Source organism: Epinephelus fuscoguttatus, linkage group LG3, assembly GCF_011397635.1.
Source record: "Epinephelus fuscoguttatus linkage group LG3, E.fuscoguttatus.final_Chr_v1".
Taxonomy (NCBI): Eukaryota; Metazoa; Chordata; class Actinopteri; order Perciformes; family Serranidae; genus Epinephelus; species Epinephelus fuscoguttatus.
Genome location: NC_064754.1, coordinates 7420458 through 7444651, shown reverse-complemented (window position 1 = coordinate 7444651; position 24194 = coordinate 7420458). Strand labels below are relative to the sequence as shown.

General features: G+C 40.5%; 1 protein-coding gene across 1 annotated transcript in view; it reads left to right on the top strand.

Moving 5' to 3' along the window:
- LOC125885939 (voltage-dependent T-type calcium channel subunit alpha-1I-like) overlaps positions 1-24194 on the top strand; it is a 219987-nt gene that overhangs the window by 41073 nt on the left and 154720 nt on the right. The window contains exon 4 of the mRNA XM_049571799.1: positions 14390-14549. Coding sequence (XP_049427756.1) covers positions 14390-14549 — 160 coding nt within the window. The remainder of the gene's footprint in view (positions 1-14389; positions 14550-24194) is intronic.

Here is a 24194-nt window from a genome sequence, read left to right as displayed (position 1 = left end):
CAGATGATTCTTCTGCTGTTTGTAACATTTAAATTCATGCTGAAGGAGAAAAAAAAAAAAAAAAAAAAAAAAAAAAAAATATATATATATATATATATATATATATATATATATATAAATGTATACATGTGAAAACGGAGAGATGAAAGGATGTTCATTAATGTAATGCCATCTGTGGCTCTCATTTAGCACCATGGACAGCTGCTGTCTATCTGAAGTGCTGAACATGAGTCATTGAGCCAGAAATACCTCAACTGAGAACACGTTCAGATTAGATGACAACAAGCTATACTTATGACATGTTGGTCAGAGTGGGATTTGGCTTTGAGCTGATTCCTATAGAGCTGAGGTGATTTTTAATCACTGTATCATACAACTAATCAAAATTTGATTCGTGGCACTATATATATATATTTTTTTTACAATACCATGTAGGGCTGCCCCCGACTAAGAATTTTCCTTGACAACGAATACTCGTCATTTAGGGCCATTAGTCGACTAGTCATCTGCATGTTTACGATATTATTTAAATTATTAAATGATATATTTTGGTGGTTTGAGTTGAAGGTGTGCGAAAGAATAGTATCAGTAACATTGTTAACACTGTGCTACATTACAGAGAAATACAAAACCATACTAATGAACCTTCATTAATATAGGCCTATATTTTATCTACAAGTGCACGTCACACACTGAGCAAGCCGCCTGTTAATGACGCTGAGGGCTAATGGGCATGTAGCTACTTCCATGTTTCAGATGATACGTCATGTTTGTAGTCGACCAATGAAGATGAGTTTACATATCACCTTGGGTTCGTCCTTCACCTTCTCAAAAAGATCCCACACTTTGGATTTCCTGCCCGACATGTTATTAACTAGCCTGTGGAATAACTGCAGGTACCAGCCCTGGAAATTAACCTGACTCCTGTCTGACTGCTGAGCGTGACCACTTCCTGTGTCTGTCCTTTCAAATTAAAGTCACACACGGTCCAGTCATATAGGTTTAAAATTATTTTGAAAAGGGGAAGCTCCGAAAAGAGTTTGTTTGTTTGTTGTCTGCGACTAAGCAACCAATGAAATCTCCTAAGGCCTAATCAACAAAAGAAAACCCAAACTAACCAGTAAATAAAAACTCACTTGATTTATAGAACCGGACAACAAGACTCCCTGACTAGCTACAAAACAGGAGAACAAGTCGAGCAAAACTAAAAGGCAGAGAACCCCTCCAAAGCTTGGACTATATACATTTCAATTAACAAATGTCAGTAGCAAACAGCCTTAAGCCTTGATTGAAGTTTTCTTGGAGTTTGTCAGATGAGCGATGCATAAAATCTAAATGCTAACTAAAAGCATGCTGGGCCCAGGTGATCCGAGAGGTCTGAAAGCTTCATGATGTAGCAGCAGAAGATACTGAAAATAAATGTAAAATGAAACAGAAACAAAAGACAAATGGATTTAGTCGGTATATCAGATTGAGTCGATCCTAGATGAAATTATGTGTGTTGATTTGACCACAGTGGTATCAGCAAGAGCTTTGTGTTTCCTAGCAGAGGCTGAGGTCATAAAGAGGATGTGAATGGGTGCTTACTAGTATACTCTGAAGCCTTGGTTCACATTCCATTTACCCAGTTGTTACAAACTTTTCCAAACTTTTCTTTCCTCAAATCCACAATGAACTGAGGTCTCACATTCGTAAACAAACTAGCATGCGCACATGAATAGGCAGCTGCTTTGGTCAGCTGGCAGGTTGCCCTGGAAGTAGCTCCCTATGCAGCATTGGAATTTTCTTTTTAGTTGTATAAACTTGAATCATGCTTTAGTCGGCAGCTGCTCCACAGGTATTGTAGAAATAATCAGGTGAGAAAAACAGAGTGTGAATTGGATTTTTTTTTTTTTTTTTTGTAATTATGGAAACATCTAAGAACACTGCACTGTATTTCAGCAGTTTTATTTCACAAGGACCACAGTGATGACTGTGAAGACATTTTATCTTTACAGTAACTACAGTCTGTGAAGTCACCTTGGTCATTAATTCAGCTTTTCTTCTCTTTAACTGTTTTCTATATTGAAGTACAATAACAAATGAACAAAGAGAAGTACAGACACTCAGACATATGCAGACATTTTCCCTACGATTTTGAGCGTCTCAAATATGGATGATGGTGCAATTTAAAGTTTAGTTTGAAGTTTTAATAATTTTTGTACGGTGGGAAAAACAAGTGCAATCACCAAGATACATAAGTAAGAAGAATTCAGCAAAACCCTGGATTATGTTCAATGACAACATTTCAGTGTTTCATTTCAAAGCTTTTTATAATCTTGTTTACAATATCTGTGCACGGCAACTACGATATGGCTTAACTCAGGGGTTTTTCATGGTTGTGGCAGTTAAACTATGGCTCTGGTGGATTTAGGGAACTTAAACACCTGGTTAAAGTTGGGGAAAGATTACAACTAAAATAGAGTACAAATACACTGCCCTATCCACCAGCCCACCCTTAACGTACTTGTACATTTTACCTTGCTACAGTAAGGGTGCGCCACTTCCTGCATTTGCACTAAGTGTTAAAGGGACAGAGAGTGTCCGTTGCCGAGTATTAGAGATATCAGCTATAGAGATGTCTGCCTTCTCTCCAATAATGGAACTAGATGGCACTTTGCTTGTGGTGCTCAGAGCGCCAAAAATACATCTGAAAAACTTCACAGCAATGTCTCTTTGACCCCGTTCCTCAAGATAATCCACAGACCTTTTTGTCAGCAGTTTCACGTAGGAACTTTTTTGTTTCTGCTGAACTACACCTACTAACAATAACACCTCGCAGAAGGAAGTGTGCATCTACTCATGGATGAAAGGCTCAAAGCATCAAAAATACATTTAAAAAACTCAACAGTAATTCAGAAATCATGACCCAATTAATTAAGATAATTAACAAATTTAACAAATAAACAAATTTCTACCTACCATACTACACCCACTGTCTGTATCACTGCGCAGAGGGAAGTGTGCATCTACTGCTAGCTCACCTAGCTCAGCCAAGGAGGACACCAATCAAAAAAAATCTCATGCCATCATGAACATGAGCCTCTCGTCCATGAGTAGATGCACACTTCCTTCTGCACAGTGATACAGGTAGTGGGTGTAATAGTTCGGTAGAAAGAAAAAAGTTCCCACATGAAACTGCTGACAAAAAGGTCTGTGGATTATCTTGAGGAATCGGGTCATGATTTCTATAAAGAGATTTTGCTGTTGAGTTTTTCAAATGTAGTTTTTTGATACTTTGAGCACCACAAGCTGAGTGCCATCCAGCACCATTGTATCTGGGAGTGTGCAGACTTGGGCATCTCTATGGCTGATGTTGCCAACACTCGGCAACTAACACCAAAACAATCTAGATAAATAGCATTACACGTAAGAGGAAATATATGTATTTTTTATTTGGGGAGTGAACTGTCCCTTTAAGCATAGACTAAGAAATGTGAAGTGCTGAATCATCCAATATATATTCAGTTCTTAGGACACTGACCTTCAGATTTTAGACATCAACACTAATATGTTTCTGTTAACTTTATCAAAAATCCTGTCCTCCAACTACTGATTAGAGTACTCATTAGTTTGTCATGACACTGCACCTCCTCTTTTAACCATTCTTTGCTCAGTTTCAGTTAAAAATCTGCACTGAATGGATGAAAAACAACTCTTATGATTGTGAGACTGGGTCTGGTGTTTACAGCTCCATCTTGCTTGCAGATGCCTCCTGTCCTGGTATTGATTGTGACACAAATGCTGCTGTACTGATACCGAGCCATGCCATTGTTCATTCTGGATCAAATGGGCCGCATGAATCAGCACCATTGTAACTGCAGCACCATGCATGTCAACACACACCTGACTGCCAAATGCAGCCCAAATGCCTCGTTGTCTTGGCTGTGATTATGTAATTTTGATTGTGTACCTGTTGTTTCTATGAGCTGGCCCGGTGCTTTGCAGGTGCAGATGCAGTTTCGCTTGTGGGCAAATTGATTTTGTCTTTCAAACAGTGATGGACATCTGCACAAAAATAAAAACAGAAAGAGTAAAATTTCAGCACTACGGTCACATTTCATCTCTGTTCAGCCGGTGTGTTGTATACTGTGAGCTACACAAGTAGTTTGATCCTGTGTGAGGAAACAAATCCCAGAGTACACCAAGCACACAGGGCTATTTAAGTTCCTAAAAAGCAATTTGATTCACCCTGAGCTGTTCTAATTTGGACAAAATCTCCTCAGCACCCAAACCCATCACTGGAGCGATGCTCAAACGTTGTGAAGTGCATTGCCGAGAGAGCTGCTTAGTCTCTGTCCTTTTTGATGAGAATAATCAGAGCTCGCTTCTACTTGCTTTTGTGCTTTATGGGTCTAAATTGCACCTAGCAGGCAATAATTTTAAGAAGCTATGAGTACTCTCTAAGTCGGATATGCTGGTGCTTGAAGTTAATGTTGTTTTGCTTCCTTCATGAGTATAATTGCTAAACCTCCCACTGCTCATAAATCTGCAACATAAACTATTCGAGCAATTTAGTTTTTTCTTCTCTGAAAGCAGGTGGAGCGAATTTGTTGTTCACAGGGAAATGTGTGGTGATTTCCGTATTTGTCACATACATGAGCACACACACATGGCGGGCATTTAAACATGCATATTGTCACAGGGAGACATTAATGTGCCTGATGCGTCATCATATCCAATAACATTGCCAGTCCTTCTCCACTGTACCCCTCTGTCTGTCTCCTTTTCTATATTTTTGTTTCTCCTGTCTGTTGCTCTGTTGAAATACTTTCAAGTGAAAGGAGAGCAACAGTTTTGTAATTCTTCATCCTTTTTTATTATTTCTTTCTGTCTGTTCTGCCTCTCTTTCCTCCATTATTTCTCCATCCATCTGACTGTCTGCTCCCTCCACTGTTTGAACATCATAATGCTAATCCTATAACCTCAAGCGTGACCATGACCTTTCAGTTCTTATCAGGGTAGTTTTGGTTGCCCTGTGTGTAACTTTCAGAAAGTCCTTGTTATTGGTGAAATCTGCAGTCATCGTCCTGTCGAGGACCTGGGTATCTGCCCAACGTGACATGCATTATGACTGACTGAATGTCAAGTAGCATTATGTTGATAGAATGGAAAATAAATTGGCTTACAATCATATTTAGATCATAACTATCTGTGAAGTTCCTATTTTTCATTTGACCATTGGCTTCATAATACTGATTATCTTGTCATTTGCCAATTAGTTTATCAGGTAACGTTATGGAGAAGCCAGCGGAAGGTCTATGCCACTTAGCTAATTTAGTTAGCTCATTAGTTAGCCTACTCAGCTAGCTGTAACTTAGTTACACTGCATGGATCTGGTGTTGGTAAAGCAACTGCAAACTAGCCCAGGAAGTCTGGATGAATTAGTTGATGTTAATCACTGAGCACAGTTTTTTGCTACATTAGCTAGCTCGCAATTTCTCCACGTTAGAAAGCAAGCTAACATTTGCTAACATTAGCCAGCTGAAACCACGTTTATCGCAATATATTTTACATGTAAGTTTGTCCTCTAGGATTTGTTTCAGCACTAGGGGCAAAGAAATTCTGAAATGGGGACCTTTATTTGATGAATTTATTGTTTATCAGACGGAAAATGAGAGAAAAATAAGCCAGTGCACCCCGCGGCCCTTCAGCCACTTCCCAACACCTGCAAATTACTTCCCTGGAAGGAGTTTGGATGGCAGCTCTGGATATGGACCGTAGACGAAAGAAATCCCACCATGAATGAAGGTCCATCACTGAGCCACTATTGCAAAATGCTGGTCATTTGTTTATGTTAGCAGACTCCATTTCTAACCTAACGTTAGCTAGTGTTGCACACTGTTAGCACTATAGCGGAGCTGAGAGGCAAGGCACTTGTGAGCACACATAACATCACCACAAAATTTGTCCCAGGATCTTTACATAGAAGGCAGGCTGTTAAAGACAACCACAAAAATTGAGGATGGTCTCAGTTTTTAAGGTACGTTTCATTCTGTTTACCGGTTGGCAGTAAAAAGCAATTAATACATGTCAAACTTTAAATAAAGAACCTTTATCTCGAGCAAACCATAAGTGACGGATTACAAAACATCCATGAGTCATTGTTTGCATAAGTCATGTGGTTGGAAGACAAACAGTCACTATTTGGTTGAGGTGTGAGAAGTTGTTGTTGTTGTGTTAGAATGTACATGTATATAAAGAGAGATATTTATTTAGTGTGAGAGGAGCTGTGCTCACCAGAAGCCATGAAACTAAACATTCTTAACGTTGCACTCCACAGTGTAATAAAGCAAATACTAAACAAAAGCGATCTATAAAATGTTCCACTCTGTAGGTTTTGCATTGCAAGTTTGTGTTTCAGACCTTCATTAGGCTACATCCCTAATGGCTACCAATGTTTTTGTGCAAGTTGGACTTAATTTGCAATTGAATGGGTTGCACGGCTCTCTGCTGGGATGAAACACAAACAGGTTATTTAAGTCTACACCATGTTTACAGCTGTAATCTGGGAGTTTTATGAGTAGCGGTGACTTTTTATTCACTGAGCTTCCTTTTTGACATTTAAAGGCAAAATGTATTGTACCGGCCTATCTGTAACACAGCTTAGAAACAAGCCAGAAAAGAAGTAGTGTAAGAAAGTCAAACATTCTGTACAATAGAAAGGATAATAGAAAAAAGACCTCCCCTTGCACTAGATTGATGCTTTCTTTGTGGTTTATTCAGCAATATTTCAATAAGGATTCTGACTTTGGGTTAAAGAAGCATAAAATAGAAGAAGAAGCAGGTGAGAAGGGAAAAGAAGAGACACAAAGAGAGACAAACGAGGGAGGGAGGCAGGGATTATTCAGCTCCATGAAGGATGGGAGAAGATGGACGAGAGGAAGAGAGGGATGATGAGGGAAGAGATGCTGGGGGGACTCAGATGAGCATGCTATTACGATGACGAATAGAGCTAGGAGACAAGTGCGAGGAATGGAGGGAGATGGAGATAAAATGAGCGAGGGACAGAGAGGACGGAGGACCAGAAAGTGGAAGATCAGATGAGAAAAGGGAGATGATTAGATCTTAGAGAAAAGGATGAGGCGATCCAACCACTGCACTTGTGTTTTTTATTATTACTTTGTGTACTGAAATACAGGTGGATTGACAAGCACTGCTATCACAACAATTATTCATACACAAACACACACAGACAATATTGCAATACATTGTCTTCAACTTTAATGAACTGCTGTTGGCTGAGGCATAAATCCCAATGTTGCAATTTCCCTCAGACCTTGAGTATAAGGAAGACGGCAAAACACACATACCACTTGAAGCTGTCACGGTCCCGTGTACTGTACCTTCAAGACTTTTGGAGTAATTGGATGGATTCAATATGCCAGCCATTAATGCAGACAAATCTGAGGCTCATTTGAGAGACTGGAATAAAATGGCAGCCTGTTTACCAAAAATGTCATTGTAGGTTTTACCTTTGGCTGGTGAATCCTTGTTTAGCCATGGTGATTACTTCATTTGAAGATAACTAGCCAAAAGCTCTCACAGCTGTTCCTGGAGAAAGCAAAATTAAATGTGGCTGTTTGTAGGAGGATATTGGAGAACTATTTGGCACACAATTAATGGTCAGTGCAAATGTTCAGAGCAAGTGCAGAGAGCAGTGATCCCTTTATTTAGCAAGGCAGAAAGTAACAGGGTGGAGGTTGCGGTTGGAAAGACATCTGTCAACTTTCATTCTGGAGATGGGAGATTGTCCAACATTGTTTTTATTTATTCACCAGTGACAGTGCACATAAGTAAACTTATCAGTTTTCACCTCAATGTAAATGTGCCAGAATTGGCCAATGAGCTAAGTCCCTGGGTAGGTTGTTACAAATTATAACAATTTTTTACTGGGAGTTGAAATATCCGCTGAGGTCTCCTCCTCTCCAAAACTGATGAACCTGGTGATTTCAATCTGTAAAAATACCAAATAAACAGTTTCAGGTTTAAAAATCTGTGTTTTTGCGTTGATGCTCTTTGCGATCGGGCTGCTATCCATTAGCCACGTGAAAAGGTAAATGGCCCTATCAAGAGCCAATGTTTGGTTTGTTTGTTCTGGGCCACTCCCTCTGTTGTTAGGTATGGTGTTATATGTCTAAAGTTAAATTTGATAGCACTGGCTACCTTTTTTAATATGCTTTTTAAATTGAAATGTAGAATGATCCCATAGTATTTAAAATCAGACACCAACTTAAACTTTTCTCCTTTAACAAAAACAAACGATTGGTGAGTCTCTGTTGTTATTCGTGTGAAAGACATACAGTTCTGTTTATGTTGAGGTGTAAATAGGAAATGCTGAAACAATAAAATACATGGGCCATGGTAGCAGTTAATTTGTTTGCAGCTTGTTGTTTGTTTTTAGCATGCACATAAAAAACTGTGTCATCAGTGTACATATCCGTATTGACATATGGGCTGACTAAAGGCAGATCAGTCCTATACAAACTGAACAAAATAGGCCCCAGTGTTGAACCTTGAGGAACACCAACTGAGTGTCGCCGATACGTATAATTTGCTTCCTGTTTGTTAGATATGAGTTTATCCATTTAATGGCACCAGTGTTTTTAATTGTGCTAGTAGCATGGCTGGATGGTTGGCAATCAGCTGCTTGGTCTGAACTGAAATGTCTCAACACCCATTTAATGAATTGCCCAGAAATTTGTTTACAGATATTCATGTCTCCCATAATTGTTACATCATAGTTGTAAACCTAGGTTGTTGTACACATAGGCTTTAACCACAATCTTTCCCAAAATGTTTTACTTGCCTTACTGAAATGATAGGCCTTTTTAATAGCAGACATTTTTGACTTGCCAAAAGCATGTCCCAGTAAGCCGTTACAGTGTGCCAGTGAGTCAGTACGAGCAATTCCAGGACCCTGAGATTGAAGCACCTATACAGAATTTAGCCAGCATAATTTCATTATTTAAAACGACTATTTTCCAACTCTGACATGTCAAAATGTGTTCTGTGAAAAAGGCCTCCATCTTGTTGATAAGCAATGTCTTTCCCTACACTTGATGCAACGCTGATAGAGTCAGTCCATGAAAGCATAAAAGCTTTCTTGAACTGGTGTAAAACGACATCCTAATGCTTTATAAAATATCGACAGGGAAATTATTCATTATATAAAAATGAAAGTGTCAAGTTATTTGGTAAACTACCAGCCACAGTGGTCCCAGGATAAAAGGGTCAGTTTATAACAAACAGAGTTGTGCGCTGCGCCAGCATCAGCTGCCAAAAGCCACTTATTTCACTCCTCTTTATTTGTTGGATGAATAAAGAAGCAATTCTCTCCTTTATTAAAGACAATTTACCACAGAGCTCATCTCAGGGGTAATTCAATCTCCATGCTGCAGGAGACACACATACACACCAGCATATGCAAACACACTGCACAGGCAACAAATGCAATGACGCAAAACCGCAACCAATACAAAGCCACAAACACTCGCATACACACACTTGTAGACGCATATGGACTGAATGTGCACACACTCAGTGGAGGATGTGTGAAGTGAACAGAAGAGTCAGTTAATGGGACGCTAATGGAAATTATTCAGGCCTGGTTCCCACTGGCCACAGCTTAAAGGACTGGGCCTGTTTACTACATTACCCACCCCTCTGGGAAATGCTGTATTAGCAGCCAAGGTAACAGCCACAGCACACTTTCTCTCTGCCGCCCCTCTCTTTTTATTTATTCTTTTCATTTTTATTCTGTTTATTCTCACTTCTAATCTAGTTTGCACTTTGCTCATTTCCTTTTTCTTTGCTCCTAACATTGCCCTCCCCCCGTCCACAGATGCTCCCGCAGTCTGCTGTAAATGTTTGAAATGATTAAAGCAAAGCAAACATTTGTTATTCCATTTAACCAATATTTAATGATCAAATAACCAGGATAACTTTAACTTAGATATAACTTTGATTTTACTTCCTGTAGGAAACCATTTTAAATTTTTTCATCTTTTAATTACATCTTGAACTTTGGCGAAAAACTGCCATAAAATGCCCTTTTATTTTTTTTTATGTATCCCTGCTTTGTATACTTTATGTCTCTTTGGCATTTGTCTTTTTTATCTTTTCTTTTCTTTTGGAAACATTACATAAAGTTTACTATCATTGCTGTTGATTAATTGTAATTTAATATTAGAGTGTCTTGAGTGATACTGCAGCACTGTGAGTCGCTGCTAACTTCAAACAGACTTGATCATTCTGAAAAGAAAACAGAAAAAGAGACATCTGCTTCAACTTTCTCAAAGGAAATCGAGTTCTGTGATGTGTACTATCTGGCACCAACACAGCCGGGGTTAACTTCAGTTCCAGTAGAGTTCAAGTCAGTATAATTTAGTTTGATCCAGATCAAACTTACTTGATTTGAATAACATTTTGCATGTGTGTTTGAAGCCCATAATTCCACTAATTAGAAAAATAGAATGCTAAAATAGGGCCATTGATGGAAATCTTTCAAATTTTTGTCACTTTTTAAAAAAATATTTAGCCTTGACTGGCAGTGACAACTAACGGTTTCATACCCACAAATGGTTAGATATTTACATTAAAAACACAAATTACATAACTGTGTTATGTGTAATGAGAGAGGAAGGACATATATTTTTCCCAACAAAAGTGAAATCTTATCCTTTGAGGGGGATTTAAATTTTTCATGAGACGTGCATTTACCAGTTGTGATTGGCCACCACATTCAGTGCTGAAGAACATTTCACATAAGGAGATATGACACCAGAAAGTTTCATCCACAAATAGGTGAATACTTTATAACTCCCACAGAGTACATACATAACATTTAAAATACACCTGTCCACTTTCATGGAAATGTTACATATTTGATGTCTTTTATTTTAAATACACACCAGTCAAGTATAAAAGTATCATTAAAAGCTATTCAAGACTTTACAGCTTACTTATCTTCCACTTCTTCAGACTGAAATATCTTAAGTCATACCAACATTTGGTAGGACCCCTGGGAGAGGGTCTGAGGACCGCCTGCCCACTTACTCTTGATTAGTCAGCTAAATGCTGTATCAATCCCCCATCTATTTTACAGGTAGAGTTTAACCCCTGGTTTAGTTTCCTTATACAGATCAGAGCCAAATTAATGGGCCATGGGATCACAATTAGTGTGGAGATTAGGGATTGATTAGCTAATTATGATAATACGAAGGCTTATATGGAAATGCTGCCATAATGCCTTAATTTTCTGCACGGGCAAAAGAGTGGGAGGGATGAGAGAGAATGTATCTGTGTGAAAGAGAGAAAGAGGTAGAGAGATGAGACTTTTTAGAGTGTGTTTGTGTGTGTTTCTTTGTGCGAGTACACAAATTATACAGATGTGTTTCTTCCATTTACTATGAAAAGACATGAAAAATCTGAATCTGTTGCTGGTCCACACGTCTTTCTTATTGGTTTGCATTTGGGATTTGAAGCAGCAGTGCACAGGAACAAAAAAAAAAAAAAGAATCCCACACAGAACAGAGGTTATGATATTGTAACCCTAGTTATATTAGCACAGGCTCCCCCGTCTACTGGTCTCCTTAGGTAATGCTTTCCTCCAATCACAAGCATGCGTCTGCCCACAAAAATCTGCATAAATGTAGCTGACACCACTGTTGTGGGGCTCCTAATGGGGGTAGATGAGTCGCCTTACAGGGATGAGGTCCACAGACTCTCCGAATGGTGCAGAAAGAACAACCTGGCGCTCAACACCGGAAAACAAAAGAGATGGTTTTGAACTTGTGGAGGCACAGAGCAGATCCAGCACTCCTCGTCATACATGGAGATAAAGTGGAGAAGGTCTCCACTTTTAAGTTCCTGGGGATCACCATCTCCCAGGAACCTACCTGGGCTACGAACACCACAGGAGTGGTCAAGAAGGCCCAGCAGGGACTGCACTCTTTAAGACTGCTCAGTAAAAGCGGATTGAAAGACAACCCGCTGGTGACCTTCTACCACTCCAACATTGAGTGTGCTGGCGTACTGAATCATCGTGCGGTATGCTGCCGCAGACAGGAAGGCCCTCCAGAGGGTTATCAGGTGATCAGCTGTCCCCTGCCCTCTTTGGAGGACATCTCCAGCTCTCGGCCCCTCAGTAGAGCCAGGAGGATCAAGGACAGTTTCCGCCCCTGTAATAAACTCTTTGCACTACTGCCCTCTGGAAGGCACTGGAGGACTTGAACACAGTTTCTTCCTCCTGGGCCATTAGATCTGGCAATGCTGCTAAGCTGAACCACCTCACATAAACTAATAGGTGCAATATTGCAATATTCTACCATGGTGCCCTTGGGCAATACATTTTTTTATGACTTTAAATATTTATTAAGTAGTTTTTAGTGCATCTGTGATTTTATATGTTGCTCTCTTAAGTGTGCATGTGGGTATGGGTAAATTTGCACTGATCAGGTATGGCATTTTAATTTCATTGCACTGCGTAATGACAATAAAGGCATTCTTTTCTATTCTAGCCAATCTGGACATGTCTACTTGAATACATGCAGACCCCACAGTATATACAGTATATATAATATATAAGTCGTGTAGGAAGGACAGTGTCCCTGGGTAGGTGGATGTGCCTGTGCTAATAGAACTAGGGTTACAGTGTTGTAACCTTTGTTCCATCTCACACAGGTCCACCCTCTACCAGACTTTATGGGTTCATTGGGTGGAGCCTGATGAATGACCGTCCTGTTGTGACGTAACATTGACCTAGCTACACACATCCTGACAGGCTAAAGGGTTAGCGGAAGGACAGCGTACCCAGGTAGATGGCTTCACCTGTGCTTATAGAACTAGGGTTACAATACCATAACCTTTGTTCTATCTCACACAGGCTCTGCCCTCTACTGGACTTGGGTACAGTGGGTGGAGCCCAGTAAATGGACACCCTGCGGTGGAAAGACAATGATAGACACCCTACACAACTCTTTTCCTGGGCCATCAAGGAGCAGAAGAACATGTAGGGGTATCACGCCCAGACGGGAATCCGTTAAAACACAACTGAGACATGCCCGAGCCTTTTCATCAATCTTGTGTCCTTCTAGCAAGCAAACACCTTGGAATTTTGATTTGACGGTTATATTTATGCAGATTTCAGTGGGCAAATGCGTGCTCTTGATTGGAAGTGGGTATTACCCATAGAGTCTAGCAGAGGGTGGAACCTGTCACAATCAATGTGTGTGTCTGTACATGTCAGAAACGTTGTCTGAACATATGGTAAGATTTAGCTTTTTGTTTATTTGTTAACACGTGCTCAGCTCACTCAGTTTTGACACTTACCTAATGCCCTTAGGCAGCATAATATTAATCAGTTGATGGCTCTTTACACACAACAATCTGTCATTTTCAGCTCAGTGAATGAAAACCAAATTGTTGGATTTCCTGAGAGCAAAAAAATATGGAGTATGGAGCTGACTGGTCAGCCAGGCTAATGTGTGTGTAGACTGTCTGCGTTCCTTTTCAGTGGCTGCTCTGTCAAAGTCGGTGCAATGGTGAGATGAGGAATTTGTATAAAGGCAAATTATAATGGAATCTGTAAAATGCTTTATGGTTACCACCCACAAATTTTTATTTCACTGTTGCTGTGCTTTCTAAATTATTTCTTGGCAATGATCAGACGCAAACCGTTCTCAAAAGAACAAGTAGTATGCAGCCTGAGAGTATTACAGAACCTGCCTACGTAGACCATTTGAGCAGGTTGGGGTGGCTGTGGCTCAGAGGTAGAGCGGGTCGTCCACTAATTGGAAGATTGGAGGTTTGATCCTGGGCTCCTCCAGCCCGCACGTTGAAGCATCCTTGGGCAAGATACTGAACCCCAAATTGTTCCGGTGTCTGTTCAATTGGTGTGTGAGTGCAAATGAATGGTTACTGAGTGGCAGGTGGCACCTTGTATGGTAGCCTCAACCACCAGTGTGCGAATGAGTGAATGTGACATGTAGTCTAAAAGCACTTTGAGTGGTCAGAAGAATAGAAACGCTCTTTACAAGTACAGTCCATTTATCACTTTGTTGATATGGGGAACAAGCACAAGTTCAGCTCACTGTCCTTCAGTCAGCTGAGGGTTATATTTCTGTAGGCCATGTCCTTCGAAGAAATTGGATTTCTAAGTACTGCTGGACTCACCTTTGTGCCAACAGGGAAAGTGTCAAAACTTCAGATAGTCAATCCACTTGCTGGTTCAAAGCTATGATTATAGATGGGTCACATTTAGCTGAGGAGAAGAAGTGAAAGTAAGTTATTTTGGATGGAGGGTAAGGGTTACATCGTGTGTGTCATTTTTCTATGTCTGTCTTTTCAGGCATGCGAATCCTTGTGAACCTGCTGCTGGACACTCTACCCATGCTGGGTAACGTCCTCCTCCTCTGCTTCTTCGTCTTCTTTATCTTCGGCATTATCGGCGTGCAGCTGTGGGCAGGGCTGCTGAGGAACCGCTGCTACCCAGAGGAGAACTTTACACTGTGAGTCACCGTCTGGTCTGTCTGTGTGTGTCAGTGTGTGAAAAAGAAATCGTGAGAAGTGTGAGACAATGTCATGCTCCAGGATCTGAGACGTTGGTCTGTTAGCTTTAAAATCTGCAAGTGTGTGTAATATGTACACACTATTATTTCTGTTTGTGTTTCCATGCTGTGCCAGGTTGTTTGTGTAATGGTGCAAATGTGTGATAGTTTTAGCTGGTGAAAACACAAGTATACATGCATGAGAACACACTGTTGCCACATTATGCGCTTTTACCTAAGCGTATGTGTGTCAGATTGTGTCTGTTCATGGGTCTGTCACCCCACCTCTCATTGTGACACAAGAAAATTACATCATCTTCTCAATTTACTGATATTATCATAGACAGAAATGAGGTCTCTCTTTTTCTCCCTTCCTCCCTCTCTCAAGTACTAATATAATGAGGCTGATTGCAAACCCAAATTTGCGCAAAGCAAATATCATTATCTCTTGAGTCAATTCTCTCACTTAATTAAAAACCGACACTCTCTTTCTTTCACCCTCCCAACCTTGTCGACCCCCCCTTTGCAATCTCTGCTACACTGTGTCAGATCGCTAAAATCATTTTAGCATGGATGCAGGATGCTATGGGCACTTCTGCTCCATGTAATCATGTGGTTCTAACAAAAAAGTTTTGCAGAGAAAAGAAAGATAGGAATGAGAAAGAAAGTGAGATATGTGGGGGGAGATATGAAAGAGGCATTCCAAGGGTGCTCATACAGAGTACAACATCACTCAAAACCATTGATTACACTGAGTGCGTTTACATGGACAGTTTAACTCCCTTTTCATTCGGAATGAAAGTTCATTCCTATTAAAAGTGATCTTGTAAACACCTAATTCGGAATGAAAATTGCCAATATGATTGAAAATTCATTCCGATGTAAGGGGCTGGAATATTGCGTTTCTAATTCCGAATGAAAGAATTTCTCGCACTTCCGGTCTACCAGTCTTTCTGCGCATGTTTGTTTCCTTGCCCTTCTGGCGCGATGATGTATACAGCGTGCATAGCAACGGGCTGAGATAGAGCAGTCGGACTCGTTGCACTCACCGCTTTCCACAGCACAGTCTTCTACCTCCCTTTTCCTGCTCAACAGACGAAGCATTAGCAGAATAAGGTTGTTGTCGTACTGCTGCTTTAAGAATATAAGCAAAACAAGCCCGAAAAAGGCACTAAGAACGGCGTCGTCAAGAATCTTGTTATCCGGAGCGAGGACTACAGTGTTTTCTTCCGGCAAACGTAAACACATAACATGTGCCCTGCTCCCTATCCAATCAGAAACCTTCCCTGCCCCAAACCTTGTGTGGACCCGAATAAAGGCGATTAAACTGATCTCCCGTGTAAACCCTCATTCAGAATAAATATTTCCCATGTAAACTACCTGGAAAGACTTTAATTCCGAATGATTTCATTCAGATTTATTCAATTGCGAATGAGAAGCCATCATGTAACCGCACCCACTGAAAAGGACCCCAAAGGTGGACATATTTCCACAAAAATAAAAAATACAAAACCTTTGCGTTAACCCTCTGAAAACGGACCTCCAACGGGCAGCCATGGGGGATTGCTGTTTTCACACTTATGTTTAAAACTGATCTAAAATTTAAAAAAAAAAAAAAATCTATAATAGCTAGAGCAATAATTCTATTTGCAACAAAAAGCAAAAACATCTGTCTTTTGCGCTATCACATTATCCTATTGGAATGATGTCATGACATTATCCTACAAGCGGTCCAAAAGATGGTGATAAGATGTAACAACGTCACAATATCATCCCGTAATGGCTGCAGGAGATTGTTCATGCTTTTTAAAACCAATCTAAAATCTAAAATGACATCATTATGCTATACAGTTTCAACAATGGTGAATTTTTTAAATTTATTTATGACACTATTTCAGTACTTTTATTAATTATCATGGTTTATTGGCTTACATAACCTTTTAGCTTTTAGGTTGTACAGATCTTTGGGACATGACATACCAAACATTTCTACTGCAAATCAAAACAGCTTTGCTCTCTGCTTATAAAAATGAGCACTCCTCAAAAACAAAAAAAAATAACATAGTTCAGATAACTTATGGAGTGTTAAGTAATATTTTTGTCACATTTCTACATTTAAAAATATTTTGGATCAACATGTTTTATGTGTTTATTTTTTCAAGTATTATGAATATTGTTTTTTTGTTTTCACATTTCTGACATAATTTCAATACTTTTATCAATTTGTATGGTTTATTGATTTACACACCCTTTTAGCTTAGCTTGCACAGATTTTAGGGATGTGAAGCGTTTGAAGATATTCCAATAAATTACATTATAATAATACCAACATATGCAGTGGCAGACCATTTCTACGCCCGAGTCTGAAGGGTTAAATCATGAACTGTCTTCAGAAGAGGACAAAGGCAAGGACGGAAGCCTGGATACTTTACTGCAAACCTCCAGTTGTGCTCATATGACATCAGCCGAGGTTGCAACATGCCGTCTGATCAAGCTGTCAACTCATCGGAATCCACATGTGCCACCAAAGCAGCTGTCAGCAGACTGTCATTTCACTTGTTGCACAATAAATGGAAACATCCAGGTAAATGAACAAAGTAGCCCGCCTGCAGTGACAGCTAGACCTACACAAAATAGCAAGCCAGTGTGCAGGAATGTCTGTGTTGCTTGGCAACAGTTCAGTCGCAGTCCAGTTGCAGAAATGTTTGTGTTGGTAGAGCCAAAAAAAAAAGATTAAACAATGAAATCCTAACTTGTTGGCGCTTGTAGAAATGTTGATTAAAAGCAGAATCACACTCAAGGTCATGCTGTTGTGCCGAGATTTTGTTTCGAGTTTTTTTTTGAAGATTTGGAAACGATCATGGTTATGATTAAAAGAAGGCAGCGTTGGCTGGTAGATGTACACAGGATGTATAAGAATGTCCCAATGTCACCAAGTGACAGTGATATTTTTCCACTTTTTTTTATTTGTCATAGAGTTACTATTCTTCCAAATGACTCCCCTGCCTCCGCATCAGTGAAGTAAAACATCACTTAAGAGTTTTCAGGACTCTCCACGGGGCCCAGACCCCAAGCTGTGCTGTGGGGAAACAACAGTCTCGCTTAGTTTCACTGAATCAGCCTCTGTTGTCTCATTTGAGGAGACAAGTTGGACCCGCTGACCTGTTTTCTTGTGTTCTTCCAATGAAACATCTCTTTTATCTCTTTTTTTTCCACTACTCTTTTCAATTGACTTTACTCTTACTTTGTGTAATCCTGCATGGTGTGTGTGTGAAGAATCACTTCCTGCTGTGTGTGCGCGCACACACACACACACACACACACACACACACACACACACACACACATACAGTCACACATATCCTCCTTTTCTGCACACTTTCCCAAAGCACACACACTTGCGAGGATGTGCATATATGCATGCACACACAGTCACACTCCCCCATTGACAGAAAGACTATTGAATAGCCCCAGCAGGGTATCTTGGGTTTCTGAGAAGGTCTAAGCTTTAGGATGCTAATAATGCGAAGCAGGTGTACTGTACCTTTATCTCCCTGCTACCTCTAACCTTTAGAGTTTGACAACAGGAGGCTCTTTGCTTTTTTCTATATCCTTTCACCTTTTCACTTGGCCTCTGTCCCTTTCTGTGGGGTGAAATCTTATTTGGTGCATGTGTGAGAGCGTTATTGTTGCGATGGTATTGCATGGTATTTCCAGGACGAATGTTCTGTATCTCGGTGGCTGCGGGCTGTTTATTTTGGTGAAAGTGTCAGAAATTCAATTACTCCTCTGTCATGTTGCTTCAAAGTCAGAGGAGTGCAAATGCTATTGTCGATTTAGGGCGGCTACCAAAACACTCTCTGCTTGTGCTTCACTTGTCTGGGTGTTTTTTTGTTTGTAATACCACATCTATTTGTGCGCAGTAGCAGAGGCAACAGCAGTCAATAAGTCAAAATCCTTCAACTTCAACCCATAAAACTGTGCATGCCCTGGTGATTGCACACAGCTACGTTTGATTACATTCTCATACTCCATGAACCACATCATGGCTCCCTTGCAAGATAACTTAATAGATACGATATAATGTGGCTTATAACAAAACTGCCATTTGAAAGAGATCAATTTTCAAGTCGCAACAACCACAAATTTAGTTGTATTATTAAAACTGACTTTGCAAAGTCGTCATTTGACGGTTAATGGCCTCTTTGTTTGCGAGGGCAAGGAGGGCGTGCAATTCCTTGTCTTCCCAGTTGCTCATCTTTACGGTTTCTGTCATGTTTGCGTTTCCCTCTTGCTACTAGCTGCTCGCTAATTCCTGCTATCAGCTGTTTCCTGTTTATCCACCGCCAGTGGGTCGCACGTGCAGTGTCATCAACAGATCCTCCCACAAGTCATCAACAGCCCCTCCCGTGGCGGAAGGGCGCCTCGGTCTTTTTAAACAAAAAATTGAAATTGATAAGAATTGGAATTATGTAGTTGGAAGTGCATTTACTGTCATCTTAGTTTTATCCTAGAAAATCAGTGTTATGTCCTTCGGTCATGTCAAGCAGTTGGTTTTGAGAGCACTGATGCATATGGTTCACCAAACCACACCACCCTGAAGGAAAACTGATTAGATGAGATTAGACATATCAAAATGCTTTGATGCTGTCTCAATTTGAGTGTTAATGCATGTGTTCTGCAGAGTATTTGTTCAGTGTGGGGACAGCAGAGTGACTTCTCTGAATTTCTTTAAAATTAGCAATGAATAAATAAAATAGAATAAAATAACCATCAGTAATGGGTTATGATGACTCTCTTCATGTCCCCTGGTGACAGCAGAAGAAAATAGTAAGTCCAATTTAGGAGCTGAAAGCTCAGCAGGTGTTGTTTGTTCCCAAATATCTCTATGATTAAGAGTACAGCTAATACCACTGTGAAAACAGAGCTCAGACAATAACTGGGATTCGGTCGGTGGTGAGCGAGGGCCCCGGGGAGACCAAATCCGTGGCCAAGCGTTTGATTAGGCCAGTTTGGCTGCACAGAGGAGTGGGCTGGACTGCAGTCCCTGCTGCCGAGCCCAGAGAGAAAATAATGATCTGATGAGAGGCTTTGGGGTAGGCCATCACCATGGTAACCAATTCAGAGATGAGATGGAGAAGGGATGTAATCATCGGATGTCCTGACCCACCTGAGTTAATTTCAGTAATGTCATCCAATGTTGGAAAAACATGCACACAAGATTATTATTTTTTTCTTGACGACAAAGCTGATGTAAACCATGCACGGCGGTGTTAAATCAGACCACAGAGTGTTTCCATGAACAAAAGAGAGTGGTCTAAAACACAAACCTTTGGCTGGTTTGCTGTCATCAGTCCAACGTCTCCTCAGGTGCAAACTGACTGCTGTCTGTCTGATGCTGTCTGGTGGCGGACATAATCACCTCAGTATACAGAAACGCACAGCCGATGTCCAATCTGATAATGAGCTCTGCTGTCGCTGGAAGTTGGCTCGGTCGTGTGCAGAGGTGGGGATTAGTGGATGGGTCGTACGCTGGGAAGAAGAGCAGAATAAGTGGGTGGACAGTCATGTTTTTCTGATGTTTATTTTCTGGCCTTTGGTTAACAACGAGACAAAAATACAGACAGCAGAAGTCACAGGTGATCAACAGGAAATCATATCTGGGAACATGTTCATAAGGACGCACGCTGTAATGCAGCCTCTCTCTTCTTGGCACAAAGAGTGCTATTAGAAATTGAACAATTAAACTCCCATATAACTTTGCTGAGATAATGTCTTTGAAATGTGAGTGCTGAGCAGGAGGCCTAGGGGAACAGAGAGATGAACAGAGAGGTATTTGACATTTGATATATATTTTCTTAATTAATGCAAGGTTCATATCACATCGGATGCACAATCTGCTCAGTGATAAAACAAATACCACCTTAAAGTTTTAATTAAAACTACAGCCTATCACAGCCACTTGTAGCTTCTGATATCTCCCACCTGGCAGCATGAGCTGGATAAGTCTCAGAAATGCAGCAGTTTCACAGTGGTGGTCCAGGATATTATAAAAACAGTCAGATTCCACCAACTTAAAATCCTCTGCTTATGAAATCCAGTAATATCTGTTGCAGTTTACTTGAAAATGGTTTGTTTGTAAGTGTTTACTTGCCCTCCCGTGTGTTGTTTCCTCTAAAGAAGATTCATAAAGGCGTACAGAGAGGAGCGGAGTTTGTTGATAATTATCATTTTTCACCATAAAGTGGCAATTACATACCATCCTTTGCTTTTACTTAGTTTGATAAGCAGAGCATATCAGCCGCTTGAGATCCACATGTCACAACAGGAAATCTCAAAAGTGCGTAGCAAAAATCACATGCAAGTAATACACCAAAATAAATGATTTAATTAGTATTACAACACTAATTTATACATTTATACAACACATATTTATCATTTAGGTGTTAAATAAAGCTGGAAACATACTCTCCTGGCTGCTTTAGCCCTGTGTTTTGTTTAGTTAATCAGCTCTGCTTGGCCAGGAAAGAAACTGGCCACTGTGGTTATCACTTAATTGCACTCTCAGGAATAAAGCCCTGAAAAACAAATACAAAGTGATCACATAAACAACAGTCTTGTTCAACAAAGTGCACAATTAATGATGCACTAGAACAAGACTTCAGCATTTAGGAGAAGAGAGGAAGAGAACGGTGGTATCTTGAGAGTCAGCAGCACTCCACAACAGGCTGACAAACCCACAACCCAGCCTTTGAAAGTTGTTCTAAGTTTTTCTGGCTTAAGAGTTAGCTAACATTTCCTTTTACACACATCCAGAATCACATTACTTTTCATTTTGAGTAGAATTTCTGACCCCCTGAGAAATATAAGTCCAATATTTACTCGCCTAGAAAAAAACAATATATGTCTCTTTCATTAATAGATGTTCCACCTCCTTCTCGTCTGACATTTCAACACATTCTCACTGCGACCTCGTGTCATATCAACATGTGGTCATGGGCTTTCCATGTCGAGATAGGACATGCAAGGTACCCTGGGTACTTTGGTTGTTGACATTCTGGGATGCCACGTCAGCTTCAGCCTGTTACATGCGTTGTCTGTTTTCAAATTACACTTCCGTTTTCACAGCAAATGTACAGTTTGCCTAAAGTGTCCTTCAAAATAAATGCATTACGTCGATACAACCCCGCAAATTGATTTTTTTACCTTCAACAACAAACACACGTGTTTATGTTTGGCCAACACACGCATGTGGTTGGGTAAAGGGAACAAAAGCAGATGGTTGGGTTTCAGACAAAAGATCGGGGTTTGGCTTTACAGTCTTACGGGTCGCGAATACCGACCTCCCAGCTGAAAGTTAGTGGTTGTTGGACCAACCCACCCCCTCTTATGTCGTCCCTACTTGGACTTCTGCTGCCTTAACTTTCATTATTGTCCCACCGCATTTCCCCTGATGACTCTGGGTGGCTTTTTCATCGGTGGCTGACCCTGGGAGTCTCTGCCCAAGTGTTGGATTTCAAGGACTTAGGTGTGAGACTGGGTTGGACATTTGGTGCCGGTCAGGCAGCTTAGGGTTGTTTTTTTTTTTTGGGGGGGGGGGGGGGTTCAAGCAAAGACCAGTGGAAACAATACAATAAATGTTCCGTGAAGTAAAAATAACAAGCTAAAAGTTTAGTAGGGGAGAGTATCTCTGTTCCCAGAGTCCTACATGTCCAGGGTCTTATTTTCCCAGGGTCCTACTGTATATTGTCATGGCCCTATCTTCCCAAAGTCCTATGTTCCCAGGTTATTGTTTTCCCAGTTCCTGTGTTGTTCCTGTGTTTCCATAACCCTATGTTCTCAGGGTCATATGTTGCCAGGGTCTTATATTCTCATGGCCCTATCTTCCCGTGGTCCTATATTCTCTCACTTTCCATATAGATTTGGGAAACAGGACCCTGAGAACAGGAATATGATATTATTTGTCTGATCTTCTCTTCTGATTCTTAGGTGCAAAAAGCTTTCTTCCTAAAATGTCTTACTTTTTCTTTAATGCATAGAAAATCCTCCGTGAGTTGACCTTTAACTATAAAAGCTGAATAGACTCACCAACCAAAATGCTATATGAGTGGTAGTTACATTTATATCAAAATACCTTTTTTGGACTCCAAGACATGCTTGTGAAACATTTGGGTTAGGATTTCATCACTGATGTGATGGAAAAAAGAGGTGAACCTGGTCCGAAATATCCAGAGCTACACTGCCAGCTAATCTAAAAAAGGCTGTGGCTCTCCTCAGGTCAGGGGGCTTGATAATAGCTTCTATTCAGTACAGCACAATACAGAGAGACAGAGTTGGTGAAAGAGATACAAAGAGTGTGGCAAAGACGTAGACTGAGTGAGAGACAGGGTAGTACTCGCAACGCCGCTTCCATGGAGCCTTCTCAAATACCAGGTCAGATGTAATTGCTAGCTAACGTCTGCATTCATCTGTATCCCTTTCTCCGGCATGCCCTTTAAATAGCAGCCCACTCTCAGATTAAAGTGAGATCACAAAGAGCTGTTCTCTGTCTTTAGCGCCTACCTTGCTCTTTTTGTAATGGCAAGGCAAACACATTTACTGTCTCTCGTCTCTTTTTGCCTCGTATATTATTCTTGTTTGTTTTTCTTACCCCGTCTTGCTATCCCTCTTTCAGTTATTGATTCAGTTTTTGATTTATTCCCTTCCCTTTATTGTTTTGTATCTTTTCTTTCTTGTTTTTTGACTTGCCTCAATTTCGTCGTCTATTTTTCTACACTTTCCCTTTCCCTATGGCTTCCTTCTGTCCTTGTCTTTCTTTTCTTCTCTTGTTTCTTTCTTTATATGGCATTTTACTGTGTTCTCCTCCTTTTGGCATCCATTTTATCGTATACAATTCCTCCTTTCTTATATATTATTTCTTCTTTGCATCATCCAGTGTGCTTTCCTCAGTCCTGGCCTCTGTTGCATACTTGTGTGTCTTCCTTCTCTTTCTCGCCTTCCTTCCTTCTCTTTCACCTCCATATTTGAATGCCGAAAGCTGAACTCTCTCTGGAACTCACTTAACCAAGTGAAGGTGCTCCTTTTGGCCGACTCCTCTGTCAGTCTCCCTGTAAAAGCCCTGACATACCAAATCAGCTGCAAAGAAATAACACTGACAAGCCCGACTGATCAAACACTATGTGAAGCTTCGTGCTGCTTCACCTCTTTCGTTAAAGGCTGCACTTTAACGCCTTTCAAAAAAACTCCAGTTGACAGCCAGCTGGGCTGCATGTATGTTGTGTGCGGGTGTGAGAGGGAATAAACTTGTCAGGATCCTGTATTTGCAGTCCAAAGAATATCACAGAAAGACAAACAAAACAAACTAAGCAGCCATTTTCACGCCTCTGTGAATTTGATTCAGTAGTTTATGCTTGGAAGATAGCATCAATTTTTGGGTAGAAACAAAAAATAAGATAACACATAAATGGGTGAAATTGGTGATTTGCTAGACTGAACAGCCAATCACACAGGCTATCTCCAACTGATAGAAACAAATATGAGTAGAATGCAGTCGACGATGCCGGACACATTACAAAAAGTACAGGAAATGGTCAACCACAGACACAC